We start from the raw sequence: 21,986 nt of genomic DNA, 5'->3' as shown, positions 1-21,986 counted from the left end.
CCTCTCCTCTGACACATCTACCACCCTGGTGTAATCCCCTAATCACCTTATGCTTAGACTATTGCAAAAGCATGCTAATTGGTCTGGAAGTCTCTCCCCACTCTAGTTCATCCTTCACTCAGCTGTCAAAGTGATATTCCTAAAGCACAAGTCTGACCATGTCAACCCTCTTCCCCTTCAGTAAACTTCAGTAGCATCTCCAGGATCAAATATAAAATCCTGTTTAGCATTCAAAGCCCTTCACACTACTCCCACCCCATTTCCCACATCTTACATCTAAGCAAGTGTTCTGTTCTTCAATGACACCACCTTCCCTGCTCATCCTCAAATGAGGCATTTCATTGCTGTACTGGATACATCTCCTAATGGTTAGGTTTTACAAGTTTTACAGAGTAAATCCCTTTATTAAGGGAATTTGTTCTGTGAAGTTTGATTTAGTCAAAGGGCCACACTTGGGCACCTAGAAGACCACATGTGGCCTCGAGGCTGAAGCTTCCTCCCCCCTGTATCTCTTGCTTTTTCCCTGGTTGTTCCCCATACCTGGAATGTTCCTCCTCCTCCTTATTTCCTTTTCTGTCTTTCCATGGCTTTCTTTAAGACTCATCTCAATTTCTACCTTCTGTTTTCCATTGGGAAAGGAGGCCTTTTCTAGTCCCTACTGTTAGTGCTTTCTTCTCGGAGATTAATTTCTATCTTTTCTTTCTCCGTGTGTGTATGTGTGTGTGTGTGTGTGTGTTTGTGTGTATGTATGTCGTTGTCATTTCCATGTGATCTTTCCCATTAGAATAGAAACTCCTTGAGGACAGGGGCTATTTTTGCTTTTCTTTTTATTTCAGCATGGTAAGCACTTAATAAATGCCTTTTGAATGAGTAATAATAATACAAATGGAATTTTAATACTTTATATTTATTGGGGGTCAATTTTTTTAATACATCATCACAATACGTGATGAAATACTCCAGCAAAACATCTTCTAGCATGAGGTTGTTTCTGGGATGCTGATAGTCAATGAGAGGTGTATGAGTGAGATGATCAGCTGTTATGCCTTCCCAATTAGTTTGTAAGTTCCTGGAGGGCAAGGGCTATTTTACTGCCTTTTTTTTTGTATGTCCAGTACTTAGCACAGTCCCTTGCATGCAGTATATGCTTAATAAATGCTTGTTGATTGGTTAGATACAGTCTTTTAATGCTCAAATAAGAGACCCATAGCCTTCTTAAGAGGAAATGATGGTAGCCTATTGATGTGAGAAATCTGATGGTACTACTAATTTTTAACTACTTACAGGGTTTATTCTGTATGTGGATTTGCTTTTATTAGAATCAGGCCTTTTATTTCACCTAGGTATTTATAGATATTGATATATATGTATGCATACACACAGAAATTGTGTGTGTGTGTGCGTGTGTGCGTGCCAACCCAAGATCTCTAACTCCATAATTACTTATTCAATTACATTTTCATTATACCTTCTCCTCAGTAAGTCAGGGAACGGAGAGTGTTGTGTCAATTCTATAACTGAATAAATCAAGCCACAGAGAAGAAAACTGGATAGCTGAGTTTTCTTGCAACATCCTTTATATAATCTTGAAATTGACATTCTTTTCATTCCCTTGATGATTTTCTCTCATGTCCCAAGTGATTACAGTGGTAATTGGGGATACCTTTTGGTCTCATGGCCACTAGCCTGGCTACAGGGTATTGTAGCAGAGAGGATGTCGGCCAGACATGATGACACTGTAATTCTTCTCCATGTCTACTACCACCAAGAGCAGAGGAGGCTAAAGTCAGACTTGTGGTTATATCATCAGCTTGTCATCAACTCTTCTCATTTATATATATTTCTGTATGCATTCTTTGGTGAGCAAACTCCTTATTAATCAATTTAGAATCTTATTGGGAGATATCCAGTGTTGAACATTTATAATAGGTAAATTGACTTCCTTCCTTATGCCTGATCAGTACATGCTGTTCTATTAAAATTCATACTTGGAAAATAGTAAGATTCTAAAAGACGTTATTTCACCCATTAGGTTTGTTTTGGCCATATCTCTGGGAAGTGCAGTCATGTAATGACCATTACTTTAAAAAATTCTATGATATAAATTCTTGGCTCTAAATAAATATATACATACTTCATGTGGGTGTCTCCTAATGCATTTTCTTACATTAATATCACCAGCTTTAGAAACATTTGCTAACTAAAGAAAAAATAATCACAATATTTTTACTAATTAAAATCTAAACGGGTGATAAAAATGCCCCAGTTTTACTAGATTATAATTAGTAACAATGATAACTTTAGCTGAATTTTGGCAAAGTCATACTAAAGGATCAGTATCAAGTTGGTTTAGAGTACATAATGAGATTCTTGGGTACAAGGAAACCATTTCACTTTTATTTTGTTTATAGGCTGGCGCAACTCTGCTGATAAGATTAAACATATTTAGATAAGAATATTCCCGAGAAATGTTAATCTATTCTGCCACCACAAAGTCAATAGTGTAAAGGTAAAATGGTATGGGTTTTTTGGTCATTGTTTCAGTAATGTCTGACTCTTTGTGACCTTTTTTTGGGGGGGGGCAAAGATACTGGAATGGTTTGCCATTTTCTTCTCCAGCTCATTTTACAGATGTGGAAATGGAGACAAACAGGATTAAGTGACTTGCTCAGGGTCATACAGCCAGTGATAATAACACCAGTACTTTCCTACCCAATTCCACCAGTTGATATTTTGTTCTCCACTCAAATAGATCCTTCTGATCCCTTTAGCTGGAAATGTTTTCTCCCTCATCTGATCTTATAACACTGAAGTATGGTATAATGGAAAGAATGCTGGCTTGCATTTAGAAGATTTGGATTTGAATATTGGCTCTGCTACTAAATGTCTAACACTGAGGAAATAAATTTTTTTTCCATTTTGAGGCTCAGTTTTCTTATTTTGTAAATGAGGGATTTAGGTCAGATTATCTCTCCTTATAATTTCTGTTATTTATCATTTTCTGATTTGCATGTCTCCCCCTTTTCCTCACATTAGATTGTAAACTTTTTTGAGGGGTCTCAAAGTAATTTTGTGAGCTGGCCAAAGTTATCATCCGTTATACTTTTTTACAGATGAGTAAAATGAGGCTAAGAGACTTGTCTGAAGTCATACGGGTAACGAGTGATAAGGCCATTTCCTCCTTGCTAGTCCAGTGTTCCTCTTACAATATCACTTTGCTTGTTATGTGGTAAGAATGTCTGTTATTCATAAAATACATATTTCTTGAGAGAGATCTAAGAATGAAATTTTGTTCCTAAGTAAGATGTTAACATTATAACTATTATTAATATTAATTTTTTTGTAATTAAATACATGCTAAACTTGATTAAATCACAGATAGGTCTTAACCACTCAGGAAATTTTTTTGGCTTGTATTTGTTTTCCACAAGGTTTTGCTCAGAATTATCGCTGCAATCATCAATGAAATGGAATTGCAGTTGATAATGGTAAGATTTTTGTCTTATTAGTGCAGTGTTAAATGAAAGCTACATTTTAGTGAGGATGAACAAAACACAAGCAGAGAAATGGAAATCTTTTTATGTTGAGTGAAATTTAAATAAAACTAGTCCATGTGCTTTAGCTGCTATTGGACATATAAATTTTGATAAGGGCTCATATAAAAATATTCAGATAGGCCTATTCTTGTGAAATTATGGGTTCAGTTATTAAACTGAAACAATCTAAGGGCTTTAGAAAAGATCTTGTCTTAACTGAGAGTAAGACTTTTTTTTCTTTCTTGTTCCCCACTTTCCAAAACACTTCTTACCCTCCTTTTCCTGTAACAAAGGATGATACTGATGGTGATAGTAGCAAGTAAACAAAATCCATTCTTGTTCTGTGACTTCTGGTTTGGGGAAAACTAACCACTACACTGGGTTGCACTTATAGGCTGTACATGCCTTCCTCCTCCTGATTTCTTGTTATGAATTGGTGACACTTCTGATAATAAGGATGATGAAATTCCTTCTTTCCCACAGAGACCTATGACTGTTCTACCTTGGAAAGAAAAAGGATTATATCGTTCTTATTTTATAATAGTGTTTCTTCCCTCCCCATCACCCTACTCTGATCATCACAACTTCAACTACTGCTCCTCTCCCTCCCTCCATTTTCTTGGCATCGACCTGTAGTGTTCTAAGCAGTGAATAGGTTTGATTCATGTCCTAATATTTCCTTACATGTCTAACTCAGCCAATTTTCACACACATTTATTAGGCTCTCGTGATGGCTTAGAAATTTAAGCCCACCTCTGTATGCATCATGGCTTACAGCCGGTATTGTGCATGGGATCGCCAAATTGGCATTCTCAAATGTCCAACTTCATGTTTTGGGTTGTATTAAGTTTCCTTTCTAATTCACATAAAGCAGTGAAATTCTTCTAGGGAGACTCACATGATGTTGTTAGGCACAGCTCTGTGGGAGAGGCAAGCAGTGCATGACAGCAGTGGGAGGGTCAACAGCAGATGCTAAGTTTGGAAAGAAATGCGTTTTACGGGTTTGATGGAATGGCTTCATGGAATTAGGGACCCATTAAACAAGCAGAGTTCTTGACTTCCAATTCCCTCATGCTGCTGCAGACGGATTGGATTGCAAACATGGTTTATGTTACCTTAGACCAGTCCCCTGTTTTCCACTCATAGCAGCCTGTGTAGTCTTCACACTCCTCCTCTGCTTTTGGCCTTGTGGTTCGATCACATTTTCCTTGGGAGTTGGTGCATGTCACTGTTCTCCTCTGTATTCCTACTCCACAGTCAGCAGAACACTGAAAAATACCATTTTGGATATCACTATCACCTAATTTTCTCTGCTAAAATCTAGCACAATCAACTCTCAGTTGTCCAAGGACATATTTTCAATTTGTATCCTTTCCTTTTAGCATTTCTTTCCTGATTCTTTCAACTCATTAGAACTTTTATCAGAAAACAATGAGAACAGATTCAATCCAAACTGTTCAGTTCTGATGAGTGGGAGTCACTCTAGTGAAAAAAGTCTGTTGAGAAAAGACGGTATATAGAATGACTGAGGAAGAGGTTTCTTTGGAAACTAGCTGAGTCTTTACTTTTTTCCCCCATTACCATGAAGACTTAAGGAGAGGGGACATGTGGAATGTGAATATTTGAGAATTTAAGATAATCCTAAATCTCCTTTACTCATTGTAACTCCTTGTTGAATACTCTGTAAAAGTTACTCATGGGCAGAGAAAATGATTGGTTTGAACTGCTTTTCCTTCTTTTTCCTGATTTAAGAATTAACAAACAGTGAAATGGTCATCAGGCAGGAAGCAGGTACTAGGAAGAAACACAGGGTGCTGGTAATACATAGGTTATCCCAGAATCCTAAAGATATATTGTCTTGAGACTGAAAGAAATTTCCAGGCATCATCTAATCCATTTTTATAGATTCTTTGTACGATTTCATCAACTCCATCTGATGCAACTATCATGTTTAAAGGCAATTTATATAGGAAATATTAGGAAAGCTATAAACATTGATTAGCTGTTATTTCACATATCAAGTCAGCTAATGGGATCTGTGGTATTAAGGCAGAGTTTAGATCGTGAAAATTAAGATATTTCCCAAAGAAACTGAAGCAATTAAATGATAGAATTTGAAATAATAGTAGTAGAGTTGTAAAATTACAAATTTGTAGAATCTTACACTTGGAAGAGACCTTCCAAAACTCAGATACAGTCATTCCTGCTGAAATCTTTTCAATAGATGGCCATCCAACATCTATTTGAATACTCAAAGTGATGAAGGATTCATTAATTTGTAAGGCAGCCATGTTACATTGCTTAATAATTCTAATTGTGCTGAAACTATTTCTTATATTGATTTCAAGTCTGTTCTACTGTCACACCTCTAACTAGTGGTTACAGTTTTGTTCTCTGGAGCAATATATGAAAGCCCTCATCCATATGAAAGGTCTTTATGCTTCTACCAAGTTTTTCTCTTTTCTGAATTAAAAAGTTTCCTATTTCCTTAACTGTTCCTCATTTATTAGTTCAACAGATATTTGCTGAGTGTTTTTAGATCTCTCATGTGATCTGATTTTCAGATCCATAACTATCCCCTCTACTCTGGAAACTCTAGAATTTATATTTGGAAGGCCACTTATTTGTCTATATTCTCTTGATAAGTTTCCTAATAATGTTACCTCAGCAACGACACGTTACTTTAGGAATTCTAAGCCTAGTTTCATCTGAGAAAGTATGCCACCTTTAATAATACTAACAGCTCAGCAGCAGATATATTTTTTCAGTCTCAGATGGTCTCTTAAAGAGTTGATGGAAACAGAAGAGAGGCCACATGATCCAGTGTTATAAAATTATTATCAGTAAGAGGGAATGCAGCATAAAGTGGGTCTGTCTTGGACTCTTTGTAAATTGGTCATTGAAATACTGAAATTATCACTGTTGGGTGGTGGTTTTAACCTGAATCCCAAGGAAAGCATTACAATAAAACTCCAAGGTAAATTTTTTCTCTCTCTAGTATATTGTTCATTTATGGGTTTATAGGGATGTTTCTTAACAAAGAGGTAGGTGAGGTTGAAGCAGAATTTGAATGATGCATAAACTATTAGATTACAGGATTCAGTACCTCTGATGTCAAATTCTCACCTTAAAATAGCAGAAGAAAAACTGACAGGGTAGTAGTGAAAAAAAGGAAAGACTCTATAGTGCTTTCTGAGCCTACTGTCAGAAAGCATTCCATTAGAATGGGGGTGGGGAGGGACAAGAATGATACTGGGATGAGACATGATACACTAGCTGGACAAGACTCTGCTTGCTTGTTTAATTACCTTAAAAAATAAAACCCAGACACTTCTGACCTGGTAACCTTGTTAAGAACATGACTGACAAGCGTTTATGAGTTGGCAAGCAAACAGAGATGCTTTTAAATACCTAACAGGAAACACAGTCTAGCAAAACTGGAAAGATTTCCATTTGATTTGCTGTATGTTGATGATTACTGTGACCTCCTCAAGGAAGTCATGCCTCTGTATTTGACAGAAACATATAAGTCCTGGATATAATGGACCGGACTCCCCCTCCATGAATCAAGAGGCTATATTCTTCCATGTATGCCTTTATAGCATAATCACATCTTAGAAAATCTCAGAGGGTTCTGCGAGGAATTCTTTCATACTACTCAATGTTCTACCAGATAATGTAGAGAATTTTGACATACTATATTAGCTCAGAATGGAACTAAAACTAGATTTTTTATTCCATTTTCTATCCTTGACCAACTTACTCAAGCATGCTGGGGACTCTAATATTAATTCTTGAACTATGGTGATTTTTTTGAAAAAACATCTATATGGTGTCAAGATGACAGAATAAAGGCGGGAACTCACCTGAATTCTCCCAAATGCCCCTCCAAACAACTTTAAAATAACTCTTCAAATCAAATTCTGGAACAGTTGAAGCAACAAGAGGTCAGGGTTAAAAAATTTCCCTGCCCAAGACAGCTTAGGAGGTCATCAGGAAAGGTCCATCCCACCTGGGTGGTGGTTGGTCCTGGAACACAGCACAAGCCTCATTGCAACAGTGCCAGTTACAAGCCTTGGAGGTAGCTGCATCAGCAGCAGCAACAGTTTTGGCAGTTCTCAGTCCACAAAGGGTAAGAGGGATAGACGACTGGCCAGAAAGAGATTACAGGAGACCCTTTGATGGCATTGGATTTAGGACCCAGTTTCATTGCCCATATGGAGCTCCTCTTTGAAGTACTAGAACAGAGAAGAGTACTACTTGTGGTTGCTCAGAGAGGAGCAGGGACCCAGGTTTCAGTTCTAACACAAAAAGGAGCACTAGTACTCATGGCTGCAGGAGAGGAGGGCACCTGGTCATAGTTGCAGGATCAAGAGGAGTGAACTTGAACTGGGTCCTTTCAGAGCATAGGTCAGGAGAGCAGTGACCATACATACCTCTCTATGCCTTGAAAGAACTGAATACTTACAGACCCTAAGAAATAGCTCTGAAAACAACTGCATGAAAAACCTGAAACTTTGAACAGTGCTCTCTCCACTCTGGAAGCAAGACCCAACTTAGATGGAATAACATAGTCAGTTGGGTATAGGAATCTATGTTATTCTACAAAGAAGTAGGAGGAGAAGGTGATATAAGAAGGGAGGTGGGGTTGATAGAACAAAGGGTAAATTAAGGAAAGCAGTGGTCAGAAGCAAAGGACTTTTGAGGAGGGACAGGGTAAAAAGGGAGAGAAGGAAGGATGAGCAAGGAAAAAATAGGATGGAGGGAAATGCATAGTAATCATAACTGTTAATATGAATAGGATAAGCTCATCATAAAACAGAAGCAGATAGAATGGATTAAAAAAAGAATTCAGCAAAAAGAGAGAGATACAGGGTAAAAATAGGGAGCTGGAGCAGAATCTATTATGTTTCAGCTGAGTTGTAAAAAAGAGAAAAGCAAAAGCTAAAATACACCTATTAAAAAGAAATAAGTAGTGAAACTATACACCTATTAAAAAGAAATAAGTAGTGAAACTACATTTTGCTAAAAGGTACCACTGACAGTGAAGTAATATCAATGCTAAACATATAGTTACCAAATGACGTAGCATCCAACAGCATTTGTAATTTTCCTTCTCTATCATATTAACCAATCTGATATATATGAAGTGGGACCTCAGAGTTGTTTTAGTTTGCATTTCTCTTATCAATAGTAATTTAGAGTATTTTTTTATGCAACTATAGATTAAGTTGATTTTTTTGCCCGAAAATTGCGTGGTCATATCCTTTGATCATTTATCAAATGAGAAATGACTCATATTCATATATTTTACTCAATTTTCCACATAGTTGAAACTTGTGGTAAAAAAATGCTTTCCCAGTTTCCTGCTTTCCTTCTAATAGTGGCTTCATTGGTTTTGTTTGTACAAAAAATTTTTTTTAATATAATGTAACCAAAATTTTCATTTTACATCCCATAATGCTCTCTACCTTTTGTTTGTTCCTTTATCCTTAGATATGACAGGTAAAATTTTCCATGCTTTCCTAATTTGCTTATATCACTCTTTTTGTCTATCCATTTTGATCTTGTCTTGGTATACAGTTTGAGATACTGGTCTATACTTAGTTTCGGCCAAACTGCTTTCCAATTTTCTCAGCAATTTTTGTCAAATGGTGACTTATTACCACAAAAACTTGGATATTTGGGTTTATCAAACACTAGATTATTATGGTCACTTACTACTGTGTCTTGTGTACCTAATCTATTCCACTGATCCACCACCCTATTTTTTAGCCAGCATCAGATTGTTTTGATGATTATAGCTTTGTAATATGGTTTGAAATCTGGTTGAAAATCAGAGAGATTAATAAAATTCAAAGTTAAAGTCATTTTGAACTAATCAATAAAACTTGATTTGATTTTTTAAAAAAAGAAGAAAACCAAGTTGTCATTATCAAAAAAATAAAAGGGTGAATGCTCCACCAATTAAGATGAAATTAAAGCAATTATTAGGAGTTATTTTGCCTAATCACATGCTAGTAAAACTGATGATCTAAGGCAGGGATGGAAAACTGGCCTCAAGGCCTTCGAGGTCATTGAGTGTGGCCTTTTGACCATTCCTTCACATTTTTTTCATTGATTCCCTTGATATGTTTGACCTTTTGCTCTTCCGGAGGAATTTTGTTATTTTTTTCTAGCTCTATAAAATATATTTTTGATAATTCGATATGCATGGTGCTGAATATGTAAATTAATTTAGTTAGAATTGTCATTTCTAGTATAATGTCTCCACCTACACGTGAGTAATTAATATTTCTCCAGTTGTTCACATCTGACTTTATGTAAAAAGTGTTTCATAATTGTGTTCACTTGGTTCCTGGGATTGTCTTGAAGGTAAATTCACAAGTATTTTATATTGTCTGCAGTTATTTTAAATGCAATTTATCTATCTCTTCCTTCTGGACTTTGTCAATAATGTGTAGAAATGGTGATGGTTTATGAAGGTTTATTGTTTTATTCTGCAAGTTTATTGAAGTTGTCAATCATTTCAACTAGTTTTTAGTTGATTCTAGGTTTAGTTGATTTAGTACTAAATATAGTATTATGTGGTTTATAAAGAGTGATGGTTTGGTTTCTTCTGCCAACTCAAATTCCTTCCATTTCTTTTTCTTGTCTTATTGCTATAGCTCATATTTCTAGAATGACACTGAATAATAATGGTGATCGTGGGCATCCTTCCTCCATCTCTGATTTTATTGCGAAAGGTTCTAGTTTACCCCTGTTATTTATCATGCTTCCTGATGGTTTTAGAGAGATACTAATTATTTTAAGGAAAGCTCCATTTATTCTATACTTTCTAGTGTTGATAGGAATGAGTGTTTGATTTTGTTAAAATGTTTTCTACATCTTTTAAGATAATCATATGAGTTTTTTTGTTTTGTTATTGTTATTCTAAAGTTTCTCTAATATTAACCCAGCCCTGCATTTCTGATATAAATCTCACCTGCTCATAGTACATGACCTTTGTGATATATTGTTGTAATAGCCTTGCTAATGTTTTATTTAAAATTTTTGTACCAATATTCATTAAGAAAATTGCCCTATAGTTTTCTTTCTATGTTTTTGCTCCTCCAAGTTTATGCATCAGCACTATATTTGTGTTGTAGAAAGGAATTTGGAGTAGGACTTCTTTGCCTATTTTCTGAAATAGTTTATATAATATTGGGATTAGTACATCCTTAAATTTGATAGAATTCCCTTGTAAATCCATCTGGTCTTGGAGTTTTGCTTAAGGCACTCATTCATTGCTTATTCAATTTCTTTTTCTAAGAGTTATTTAAGTAACCTATTTCCTCTTCTGTTAATCTCAGCAGTTCATATTTTTGTAAATATTCTTCCATTTCCCTTAGATCAGGGGTGTGGAACCTGTGGCCTCGAGGCCACATGTGGTCCTACAGGTCCTCAAGTATGGCCCTTTCACTGAACCCAAACTTCACAGAATAAATCCCTTAATATTTTGTAAATATTCTTCCATTTCCCAACTTAGATCAGGGGTGTGGAACCTGTGGCCTCGAGGCCACATGTGGTCCTATAGGTCCTCAAGTATGGCCCTTTCACTGAATCCAAACTTCACAGAATAAATCCCTTTATAAAAGGATTTGTTCTGTAAAATTTGGACTTGGTCAAAAGGTCACACCCAAAGACCTAGAAGACCTCCAGGCCATAGTTTCTCATCCCTGCATGTGATTAGGCAAAATAACTCCTAATAATTGCTTTAATTTCATCTTAATTGATGGAGCATTCACCCTTTTATTTTTTTGATAATGGCAACTTGGTTTTCTTCTTTTTTTAAAAACCAAATCAAGTTTTATTGATTAGTTCAAAATGACTTTAACTTTGAATTTTACTAATCTCTCTGATTTTCAGCATTTCCATTTGTTATTTAATTGGAGATTTTTAAATTTGTTTTTTTTCCTGATTTTTTAAAATTGCATGCCCAGTTCATTGATCTGCTCTTTTCCCCCTTTTTAAATTGATGTACTAATTACAAGAAATAAATTTCTCCTAAGTACTGCTTTGGCTATATCTGACAAATTTTGGTTTGTTGTCTCGTTTTCATTCTCTTTAATGAAATTATTGATTGTTTCTATGATTTGTTCTTTGACTTTTGCATTCTTTAGGATTAGATTAGTTTCCAATTAATTTTTAACCTATGCTTCCATGGCCCTTTATTGAATATAATTTTCATTGCATTATGATCTGAAAAGGGTGAACTTAATATTTCTTCTTTTTTGCCTTTGTTTATAAGGTTTTTATGCCCTAAAATATGGCCTATTTTTGTGAGATGTTATGTGCACCTCAGAAAAAGTTATCCTCTTTTATATTCTTAACCAATTTGCTCCAGACTTTTGTCATATCTAACTTTTCTAAAAGTCTATTCATATCCTTAACTTCTTTCTTGTTTTATAGTTAGATTTATGTAGTTCTTAGAGGAGAAAGTTGAGGTCTTCCACTAGCATACTTTCATTTATTTCCTCCTGTAATTCATTTAACTTTTCCTTTATGAATCTGGATACAGATGATGAATCAGTAAGAGAGACTGAGGAATGGTCAGAGATGTAGGAGGAGAACCAAGAGAAAGAGAGAAAGTAGCATGGTGAGAATGAAGAAAAGGGAGAGTTGCTAGGAGCAGAAGGCATTTTGGTGTCAGATCCTGCAGAGAGGACAAAAATGTTGAGGATTAAGATAAGATCATCAGATTTGGCAATTAAGACACTATTAATAACTTTGAAGAGAATATTTTCAATTGGAAGATGAGATCAAAAAGTCAGATTACAGAGAATTGAGAAGGGAGTGAGAGGGGAGGAAATGGAGGCAATGAGTACAGATAGCTTTTTCTATTGGTTTGGTTGTGAAGCTGAGCAAAGATATAAAAGGTTGAGGGGATGATATCATCTAGGGAAGAATTTTAATATGGACAATTTTGGCATTATAAAGGAACTAATAGAAAGGGAGAGATTGAATGAATATTAGAGAGAGGGGAATCATTGTGGGGGCAGTCTTCAAGAGAAGATGGGAGAGGATAGGATCAAGAGGAAAATGCAGAGAACTTGGCAAGAGTAAGGGAAATTGCTTCCTTTTCATCAGAGATCGAAATAAAGGAGGGGGGAAAGGTGAATGCCATCAAGGAATTCTGAGATGTAGAAAAGGGGGAGAAAATGAGCTCATGAAGAGTGGTTTGTATTTTCTCAGTAAAGAATGAGTCATTGTTCTGAGCAGAGAGGGTGGGTGAAGGGGTGATGTGGGAGACTTGAGAAGAGAAGGTTTGGAACAACTTCTGTGGTGAGTGATAGAGAATTGATTAGGTAGTAGTAAAAGAACTGCCTTGCCATGACAAGCGCCCAGTTGATATTAGCAAATATAAATGTGCAGAGGATTCTGTCTGTTCGGTGACATGACATCCCCTAGTTCTATTCAGCAGCCGGTGAGTAGGAGAAGAGCTTCTGGATGGTGGGAGTGATCCGGGGTTCCAGTTTGGCAAGGTGCAAACACTTACTGAATAAGGTGGGAGGGAAGTGTTTTGAGAATAGAGGACAATGCAGAGTTAAATTGGTTAACTATTGGGTTAAGACTAGGAAAACAAGAATATGAATTGGAGAAAGGTAATGTACTGGGAGAGTACTGAGGGATTAGAGGCATAGGGGAAGATGAAAAATAGTCTGAGGAGGGTTAAGGTATAGGGAGAAGTAGAGTGATATGATAGAAGGCAACAATGTTGATTAAAGATGGCTTGTTCCAACATTCCAGAATGTTTAGAAAAGTTTCTGTAATAAGCTGAGATGCTTGTAAAGCCAAAGTCTGTATCAGACATCAGGTGTGTGTTTCATTTGGTATGCTTGCTGGTAGTTAAAAAGACCACAGAACAAAAATGACTAGTTCTCCCTAGACTTAGCTAAAGAAGGTGTAATCAAAAGGTATGGGAAGGGAGGGGAATCTTAGACCAGTTAAATTCAATAAATCCCTACTCTGACATTTATGAGTTGTGTGACTGTGAACAGTTTTTCAGCTGTGAAATGAGGGTACTTGCACAACCACCCTCCCTGGGCTATGAGGAAAGAGCTGTGTAAACCTTTAAAGTGCTATTTAACCATAAGCTTTTATTAAGTAAAAAATATCATAAAGCGGCAGTCAGAAGGTTTCTTCTGATAGGCCATCATGCAGGTTCATGCCACTTATAAAGAAAAACACTACAACTATTTTTCCTATTTTCTTACACTGTATGAATAGGGCAGCAGAGAGGAATTGTTTTTTCTTTGTTTATTTCTTGTAAGGGCTTAGAGAAAGAGAGAGATTGGGGAAGTTATGTACAAAGCTAAGCATCATCAGCTCAGGTCTAATAAAAAAAAAAGCCACAAACCCAACACTGTCAGTAAGAGAAAGTTAAAGCCACTGGCTGCAAAAGGACCTTGTATATCTTATGAAGTAAAAATCTATGGTTTTTGTCCAAAAGTTAAGGGGGAATTAGAAGAAAGAATTCCAAACAGACTTTTATATAACCAGGGTCAGACTGAATGGTGAGTGAAGTAAACGTTAGTGAGAGAGGCACCAAATTGTACCTAAATGCTGATTTAAATCAACTGGAATTATGAACCATTTTCAAATGTAGCATTCTTTATGTATACTTGCATATATTTAGCTTTTTTTAAAATGGAGAGCAGCTAGATTTTCAGTAATAAAAAAAGAGACATAAGTAGACTATGTTTGGTCCACAGGCTTAGCTGATGATGACACAATTTATATTTCAGAATAACATTCTCGTAGATTCTAGGAGAGTTTGCAAAACCAAACATATAAAGCAGCAGAACCAAATGTTCTACGTTATTCCTTTTCCTAAAATATCATGATGAATTACTTTTAACTTAAAAGGTAACCCAGGGATAAATTCATTGCAAGGGAGTGAGAATATCGCATACTGGAAAAACTTTGCTTCAGTCTCAAACTCATCTCCTGAACAGTCAGAAAAGGGTCACCTTTTGCAAGCTCTTCTCTGTCCTTTTGTTCATTAAAAATGGGTTGAGTACTTTTTTATCCAAAATAATTCCAACTGTTTGGCAAAAAACAAAAAGGAACCTTAAAAATATTTTCCACACTAAAGACTGTCTTGGATTTAGCTTTTTTTGAAAAAAAAAAAAAAAAAAAGAGTACTTTTGATGGAGGACTAAGAGTTTGCACTTTATTCAACTATTTTTTTGTTTTGTAGCCAAAAAATCAAAATCATTAATGTAAAGTGTGGCTTTTGAATACGATACAACCAATGATAAAATGCTATTTCCAGAATCAATATTCAAGGTTTAAATTTAAGACATAATTGATTTCTTTCCAGGATTTTTTTTTTTATAGACACACAATTTGTAGTTCTGACTTACACGGTGAAAAGCTGACCCTTCTAACTTCAACTTGCTGCAATATAAAAATAGTGCCATAGGACATAAGCAAAATATCCTAAACCAATTTTCTCATAGTGATTGTCTATAAGAGTTTATATCCATAAGGAAAACAGAAATCAAAGGTAACATTTCCTAATATCTTGGATATCAGAAGCAAGGGTCAAACCTTTTTGCAATTCAAAAAGAATCTCCAATGTTTGAGCTAGAAAGGCCTTGAGAAAACCTCTTCAGGGTTTCTTAACTCCTTGTGTCATGAACTCTTTTGGCAAACTGATGAAACCTCTTCTCAGAATAATGTCTTTAAATGCATAAAATAAAATATCTAAGTTCACAACAGAAACAATTATATTAAAAGCCAGGTTCACAGACCCCCCAGGTCAAGAACCTTTATTTCAGTTCAATACTCTTATTTTATAGATGAGGAAACTGAGCCCAAAAGAGATTAAAGTAATTTGCCCAAGCTTCCAGAAGCTGGACTAAAACTCCAGATTTTTACTTCTCTTTCTATTCAGTCAACAACTATTTATTAAGTACTTAATTTTTCCCAGGCATGGTGCTAATCCCTAGGGGAGACAACATACAAACAACTATGTAATAATATAATTACTGTATAAAAACATGGTACCTAGGACTCCAGGCACCAGATTATTTCAAAGTCTACCTGACAGCAGTAATGATGATGAAGAAAGAAAAGAATGAAGAATTAAATAGATTTGAAATGTTAAAAAGAAACCCACTATCCTGGGGGGAAAAAACTTCTTTTAATATTATTAGATAGAAGTTAAAATAGTTTTCTGGACATTCGGGCTACACGTATTGAGTTCCCAGAAAGTACATGTTATGCAGTTTTAGTTTCTTTAATTTGTATCTTGAGGTCCCTCCTCTCTGTTGACTCAAGCAATGGGACAATGGAAAATATCATTAGACTTGGCTGCTATTCTTGGGTTGGTTACCGATCACTTTCCGAAACTGATCGTATCTTTTAAGTATTCTGAACCACATTGTTTTCACTTGTGAGATGTCACCTACCTATACCATAATAATATTGCAAAAATTATGGAACTGTTAATTATGAAGTGCCTTGTAATCCTTAGAAGGTGATAGAAAATGCAAAATATTTTTTCCCTTCATATAAATAGAAATGTCACTTTTTAAAGCATTGGCATGAAGGACAAAGCCTGAGGAAAGTTTTAAGTGGAATTGGCATAATTTTCGGCATTTAAGACTTGCCCAAGATTCTTTACAGTTCCTTGTTTCTAAAACCATTTGTTTTTAGTTTGTATAAAAAAATAGCCTATAAAGTAAAATTAAAGATCCTTTACCAGTGACAAAGGACTCATTTAGTCTCAAAAATCTCTACTTTATTGGTTCTATGTATGACAGGGGGAGGTAGGTGGCATAGTGGATAGAATGCCAGGTCTGGAGTCAGGAAGACCTGAGTTCAAATGCGGCCTCAGATGCATGCTGGCTGTATATTTTACTGGGTAAGTCACTGAACCTTGTTTGCCTCAGTTTCCTCTTCTGTAAAATGAGCTGGAGAAGGAAATAGCAAAACCACACCAAGTATTTTTGCCAAGAAAACCCTAAATGAGGTCACTAAGAGTTGGAGAACAATAACATGACATGGGATAAAGAACTGGGGAGACTAGAGGGTGATGGGATTTACATACTGGGTACAGGCTAGACTGCCAAATAGCCCAGATTCAGCTCTGTCCAAATTTTTAATGCAATTTTCTATGCAATCAGGACATCTTGTTAACAAGACCTACCTAGCTAGGTTTGTCACTTTAATGAAAGGAGTCAACTACCTACCTTTGACCACTCTGATGCCTCCCAGATAGAAAGGCAGTCACGGCCTTCACAGCTTTGAACTGCTGCTGGTTTGTGGCTGAGGCAGTAGAGGTCTCGGGTGTTAACATAGGTACCATTTTGCAACTGATAAACACAAGTCACCTCCCGGTGCTGAATTCCTTTGTCACAGGTTGCTGAGCAAGCACTCCAGTGCCCTGTCATCCATCTACACAGAGAAGAAGACAGACATCATGAGAGAGGACAGGCTGCAAAGTCTACTGAGTTAGTCCTGAAAGAAGTGTGGAGGAATGGATATAGTAAATGCAGATCGACCTTTAGAATCTTCTTTAGACACAGGCCTTGGTAAGGTTCAATTGATCAGGTCTTTAATCTAGAATCTTATGAATTTGCCCACTTCCCTACTATTCCCATGAACTAAATTTTGGTATTATTGCTTATAAATTTTGGGGGACATGAAGGAGTGGAAGTGGAAGAGGAGAGCCAGGAATAAGCAGCTTGGTCAGGCAAACACCCTGAATTTAATCCCTGTGTAGATCTATAAATGATCTTATAGGTTGTCTAGTCCAAAGTTCCAGACTGATGCAGGAATCCCTTTCATTGACAGATGGCTATCTGCTTGAATATTTCTAACGATGGGAAACTCCCCAGTTTGAAAGGCAATCCATTTTATTTGTAGACAGCTCTAATTGTAATTATATTTTTCTTCAAATTGGGCTAAAAATCTATAGTCCTATAACTTCTACCTATTTCTGTATTAGATCACTTGGGATAAGAAATGACCTGTGATTGGATTATTTCAGGGAAAGCATGCATGTGGATATCCCCTTTACTAATAATACAGGTTGGCATCTTCAGATGACTTGATCATGGTTATACAGTCAGTAGGTGTCAGAGAGAGAATCTGAACCTTAGGACTTCTGGCTTTGAGACTGCCACATTGCCTGTCCTCTGGTTCAGTACAGAAGAAATGTACTCTCTGCTTCTTATGACAGCCCTCAAAGAGACAGATGTTGCATGCTTTCCCTTCCCTAGGTTTTCTATTTTTTAATATTTCCCACAGTTTCTTTGACTGTAGATCCCAAAATCTGGATTAGAAGGGGCCTCAGAGGCCTTCTAGTCAAATCCATTCCTACAGAGGAATGCCCTCCACAATATACTTAAAAAGTGATCATTTCATCTCTGTATGAAGATCCGAATGAGGAGAGCCCAGGCAATTCAGTCTACTTTTAGACATTCCTCAATGTTTATAACTGCCTCTCTGGAACGTCTCCCCATTGTTCCTTGTTCTGTCCTCTTCCAAACACAAGATAGCTAACACTGCTTCCATATGATAATCCTTGAAATATCTGATTGCTATGAAATTATTGATTTCATAGCAGAAATTATATGCCTCCTTACCCTAGTAGATTGTTTTAAAAAATTCTTTTCTCTTGGTGAAATATTTGAGTTCCTTCAACTGAACCTGGGGGGAGGGATGTGAAGAACATGGTTCTTCACCATCCTAATGATCCTTCCCAGAATGGTCTTCAGCTTATTAATGTCCTTCCTTAAAAAATGGCATCCAGAACTGAAGACAGTACTCCAGATATGTTCTTAGTAGAGCAGAGCACAGCAGAATTATCACTTTCCTTAGTCTGTACTTTTTTGCCTCTCTTAATACAGCTCTCCAGAGCATTAGTTTTTTTTGGCTATCATGTCTTATATTGAGCTTGCAGTCCACTAAACCCTCCAGATATTTATATTTCAAATTACTTTAAATTACATAAAGTCTAATCCACTTGTGGAAAATGGAAAACTATGCCTAGTAATGTGCCTTGCCAAAAAATGAGGCATTGAGTAAATGAAAACTCTTGAAGAAGTCAAAGAATGATAAGTCAAATACTATATGCTTAAATTGTACAAAACAAAGCATTGTGGAAGTATATAAAGACAGCGTGGTGAGCAATAATGGAGGGCAAAGAAAAAAAGAAAAGATCTAATACAGGTTAATAAGCAAGACATCGAAAGAGAAACAGGAAGACAGCCCTGTGTAGTATCAAGAGAGCTTCAGGGCCTGGAGCTGCTAAAGCAATAAACAAAGCCTTTAGAATAGCCAAGAAGTGAAAGGATGAATGTTTCTTGAAACAAAATTTGAGAAGAGGGGAGAAAAATACTTAGAATCATAGAATTTTAGAGCTGTAAGTAATCTTAGAGGCTGTCTAGTCCATTTCCTTCATTTTACAGATGAGGAAACTGAGGCCCTTCCCAAGGGGTGATATGACTTGCCTAACTATGATCAAGTAGAAATGAGACCCTGAAAGATAAATGAAAGGTGAAGATCCATCACCTTGAAGTTTCTGGAGTCATCTTTCTCTAAGACCATATATTCATAAAAGCTTATTTTCCATAATTTTCAAATCCTGGAATTTTTTGAAAAACAATAAAATTTTATATGGCAGAAGAAATTTATTTTAGTGCTAAATCCAATACTTTTATTAGTCATAGCAGAAATAATATCAGTTGTTTCTTACATGACATAATTGCAAAGTTCCTTTTAAGCTTTGGTATCCACAGTAGAATATAATATTATGTCTATGATCTGATCAGTACAGAGTATATAGTGTGACACTATTACCCTCTTTAATATTGCTGATGTACTTCTATTAATATAGTCTAATATTACATTTTGTTTAGCAACCATTACATTTACAATTTTGTGGTTAACTAAAGTATCTCCAGGTTTATTCCCCTACGTGACTTGTGGTCAAGATGTATCCTCCCTATTCTGTAATTGTACAGTTGACTTTTTGAACCTATGTGACAAGAACTTATATTTATAGCCATTACATTTAACCTTGTTAGGTTTTATACATAATTTCAGGCTGCTAAGACAAACTCTAAAAATATGAATTTAATTAACCAGAACTTTGGATACAAAAGGCAGCATTCAGGAAGGTGAATAGTAAGAGAAAATTATTTCTCCTCGTACTACAGATTAAGAGAACCAGTGAGTTGATATTTTGTAATCTGTTATAATAGCAAATATGTCCCAAGCATGAAAAATTAGATCTCTTGGCTGAGGGTATATGTAAAATGGGGCATTGGAAGACATAAAGTTTAATTTTATGGCCTCTCTTCCATAAAAATAATTTTAAAACTTTAAGAGTTCTGTTTATCCCCTTGAGAGAGTTTTATTTTTCATAACCAGCATTTACTCAATATATTCCCAGAAAAAAAATCTCCTTGGTCTTTCAGTTATCAGTATCATTATAAATAATAATTATTATCATTTCAGAGTTATATAGGGTTGTGCCTTTACTCTTGTGAGGAGGAGGAGGGGTTTTACATAGTATGACATGATGGAAAGGAATCCTCCCATCATTGCTTCCTGACTTCCAGTAAAGGAACTTTTAATCCTTTATAATTTCCCTCATCCTTGCTGCCCATAACCTCATAAAGGAATAGGACACAGCCAAAAACATTTGTAGATATATGTTAAACCTATTTATGGCTGTGCTCACAGGCTAATCTCTGCCAATTCTGCTCTAATATACCCTACTGGAACTGTGAATAGGAACTATTTCTGCACTCCTCTCTTTGAACTCCAGAAAAGCAAGTCCTTTTTGAGATTGTCTGACCCTCTGAAATTGTTTCACAACAGCCATAGGCATTTAACAAACAGTGTAAGGTTAATTTTCATAAGATCGTCAGGCACTTTACCCATACCTTATCATTCTGGCTTTATAAATACATCTTATCACTCTCATTTCAGTACTGCAGTATTGGCACCTGGCAGGCATTGCTTACATTTTACTTTGGGAACAGTCACAGCTGTTGGTGTGTGTGCGTGCGTGCGTGCGTGTGTTTGTCCTTTGTTGCCGAAGGAGACCATGCCATCAGAGAAACGACGACATGACTTGCACTTGCCTTTGTTTTGAGCGAGGGAGGGCTGTGCAGGTCACCAGCCTCGCTTCTCCTCCAGTGTCATCTGAATCCAGTGACCAGATATTCATCAGGATGACTGGAGATGACCCAGGATGAGGCAATTGGGGTTAAGTGACTTGCCCAAGGTCACACAGCTAGTGAGTCCCAAGCGTCTGAGCTGAGATTTGAACTCAGGTCCTCCTGACTCCTGTACTGGTGCTCTATCCACTGCACCACCTACTTTCCACTCTAGATAGACCACTTGTACAACTGGAATGTGAAGACAATGAAAAGGTACACCAAACAACCAGATGATATTTTGGCTGAGAATGACTGAGATGAGACTTTTTATAGTTAAACTCAGGCAACATCTATCAACGTGTTTCCTGCAGTTGGTCAGTATGTCCTGCTAATTATATGAATTCCTGGATAAAGAGAAGGGCTGGTAATAGTATATTTGTGTGAGCCTATACCATCTGCCCCTCTAGTAGAAGGGACTTCTTCATTGGAATTTGAGAGTGATCATCTAAGTAACAACTCCTCACATTTCTACAATGCTTTATAAGAGGCTTTCTGTGCAACACTCTTATGATACAAACTGATGCACATTTTATAGATGAAGAGACCAAGGTTCAATGACTTATTCCATTTTACATAGCTTATAAATATGACAGCCAGGACTGGGACCTGTGTCTCCTAAGGTTAAAATATAAATATGATATAAAAAAATCCACGTGCTAGCAAAGGTATTCCCTAACCTGTGAGGTTACTAAATATTTTAATTAAAATTAATTTAGTCAAATGATTAAAATGCCCATACCCTTTGACCCAGAGAGTCCACTGCTGAGCATATACTCCACTGACATTGACAAAAATACATTCTCTATGTATACCAAAATATTGCACCATCCTTTTGTGAGAGCAAAGGATTGGAAGCAAAGAAGATCCTCATAAATTGGGGAATGGTTAAATGAATTGTGGCACATGGATGGAATGGAATATTAGTATGCTATAATAAATAATGAACACAAACAAACATGGAGAGATTTACGTGAACCAATGCAGGATTAAGTAAGTAGAACAAGGAAAACAATATAAATCATGATTATGGCAATATAAATAGAACAACCACAAAACAATCAAAAAAAGTGCTACCAAATTATAAAGAAACAAGCTGGGTTCTGAAGATGACATGAAAAAAACAGTACCCCATATTCCTTTGCAGAGGTCCAGAGATGTAGAATATAATGTCAATGTAATGTATAATATGGATATAACTGCATATGTCAGTTTTTTTCATTGTATT

The 21,986-nt window shown here is 36.2% G+C and overlaps 1 protein-coding gene and 1 long non-coding RNA gene across 11 annotated transcripts in view; one reads left to right on the top strand and one right to left on the bottom strand.

The window, feature by feature from the left end:
• The window catches only part of ADAMTS17 (ADAM metallopeptidase with thrombospondin type 1 motif 17), a 489,795-nt gene that overhangs the window by 23,478 nt on the left and 444,331 nt on the right, over positions 1 to 21,986 (bottom strand). For both annotated transcript variants that reach the window (XM_072616993.1, XM_072616988.1), the window contains 2 exons: positions 16,778 to 16,982; positions 4,652 to 4,804 (listed from right to left, as the gene is read on the bottom strand). In XM_072616993.1, coding sequence (XP_072473094.1) covers positions 4,652 to 4,804; positions 16,778 to 16,982 — 358 coding nt within the window. The remainder of the gene's footprint in view (positions 1 to 4,651; positions 4,805 to 16,777; positions 16,983 to 21,986) is intronic.
• Positions 1 to 21,986, top strand: part of LOC140509260 (uncharacterized) — a 263,848-nt gene that overhangs the window by 151,278 nt on the left and 90,584 nt on the right. For 4 of the 9 annotated variants that reach the window (XR_011968625.1, XR_011968617.1, XR_011968614.1 and 1 more), the window contains one exon: positions 16,947 to 17,119. The exons of the other annotated variants lie outside the window; for them this stretch is intronic. This is a non-coding gene — a long non-coding RNA (uncharacterized lncRNA). The remainder of the gene's footprint in view (positions 1 to 16,946; positions 17,120 to 21,986) is intronic. 9 annotated transcript variants of the gene reach the window in all.

The sequence above is a fragment of the Notamacropus eugenii genome, chromosome 1, assembly GCF_028372415.1.
Source record: "Notamacropus eugenii isolate mMacEug1 chromosome 1, mMacEug1.pri_v2, whole genome shotgun sequence".
Classification (NCBI taxonomy): domain Eukaryota; kingdom Metazoa; phylum Chordata; class Mammalia; order Diprotodontia; family Macropodidae; genus Notamacropus; species Notamacropus eugenii.
Note: the sequence above shows the minus strand (reverse complement) of the source record. Positions and strands in the feature narration are given on the sequence as shown.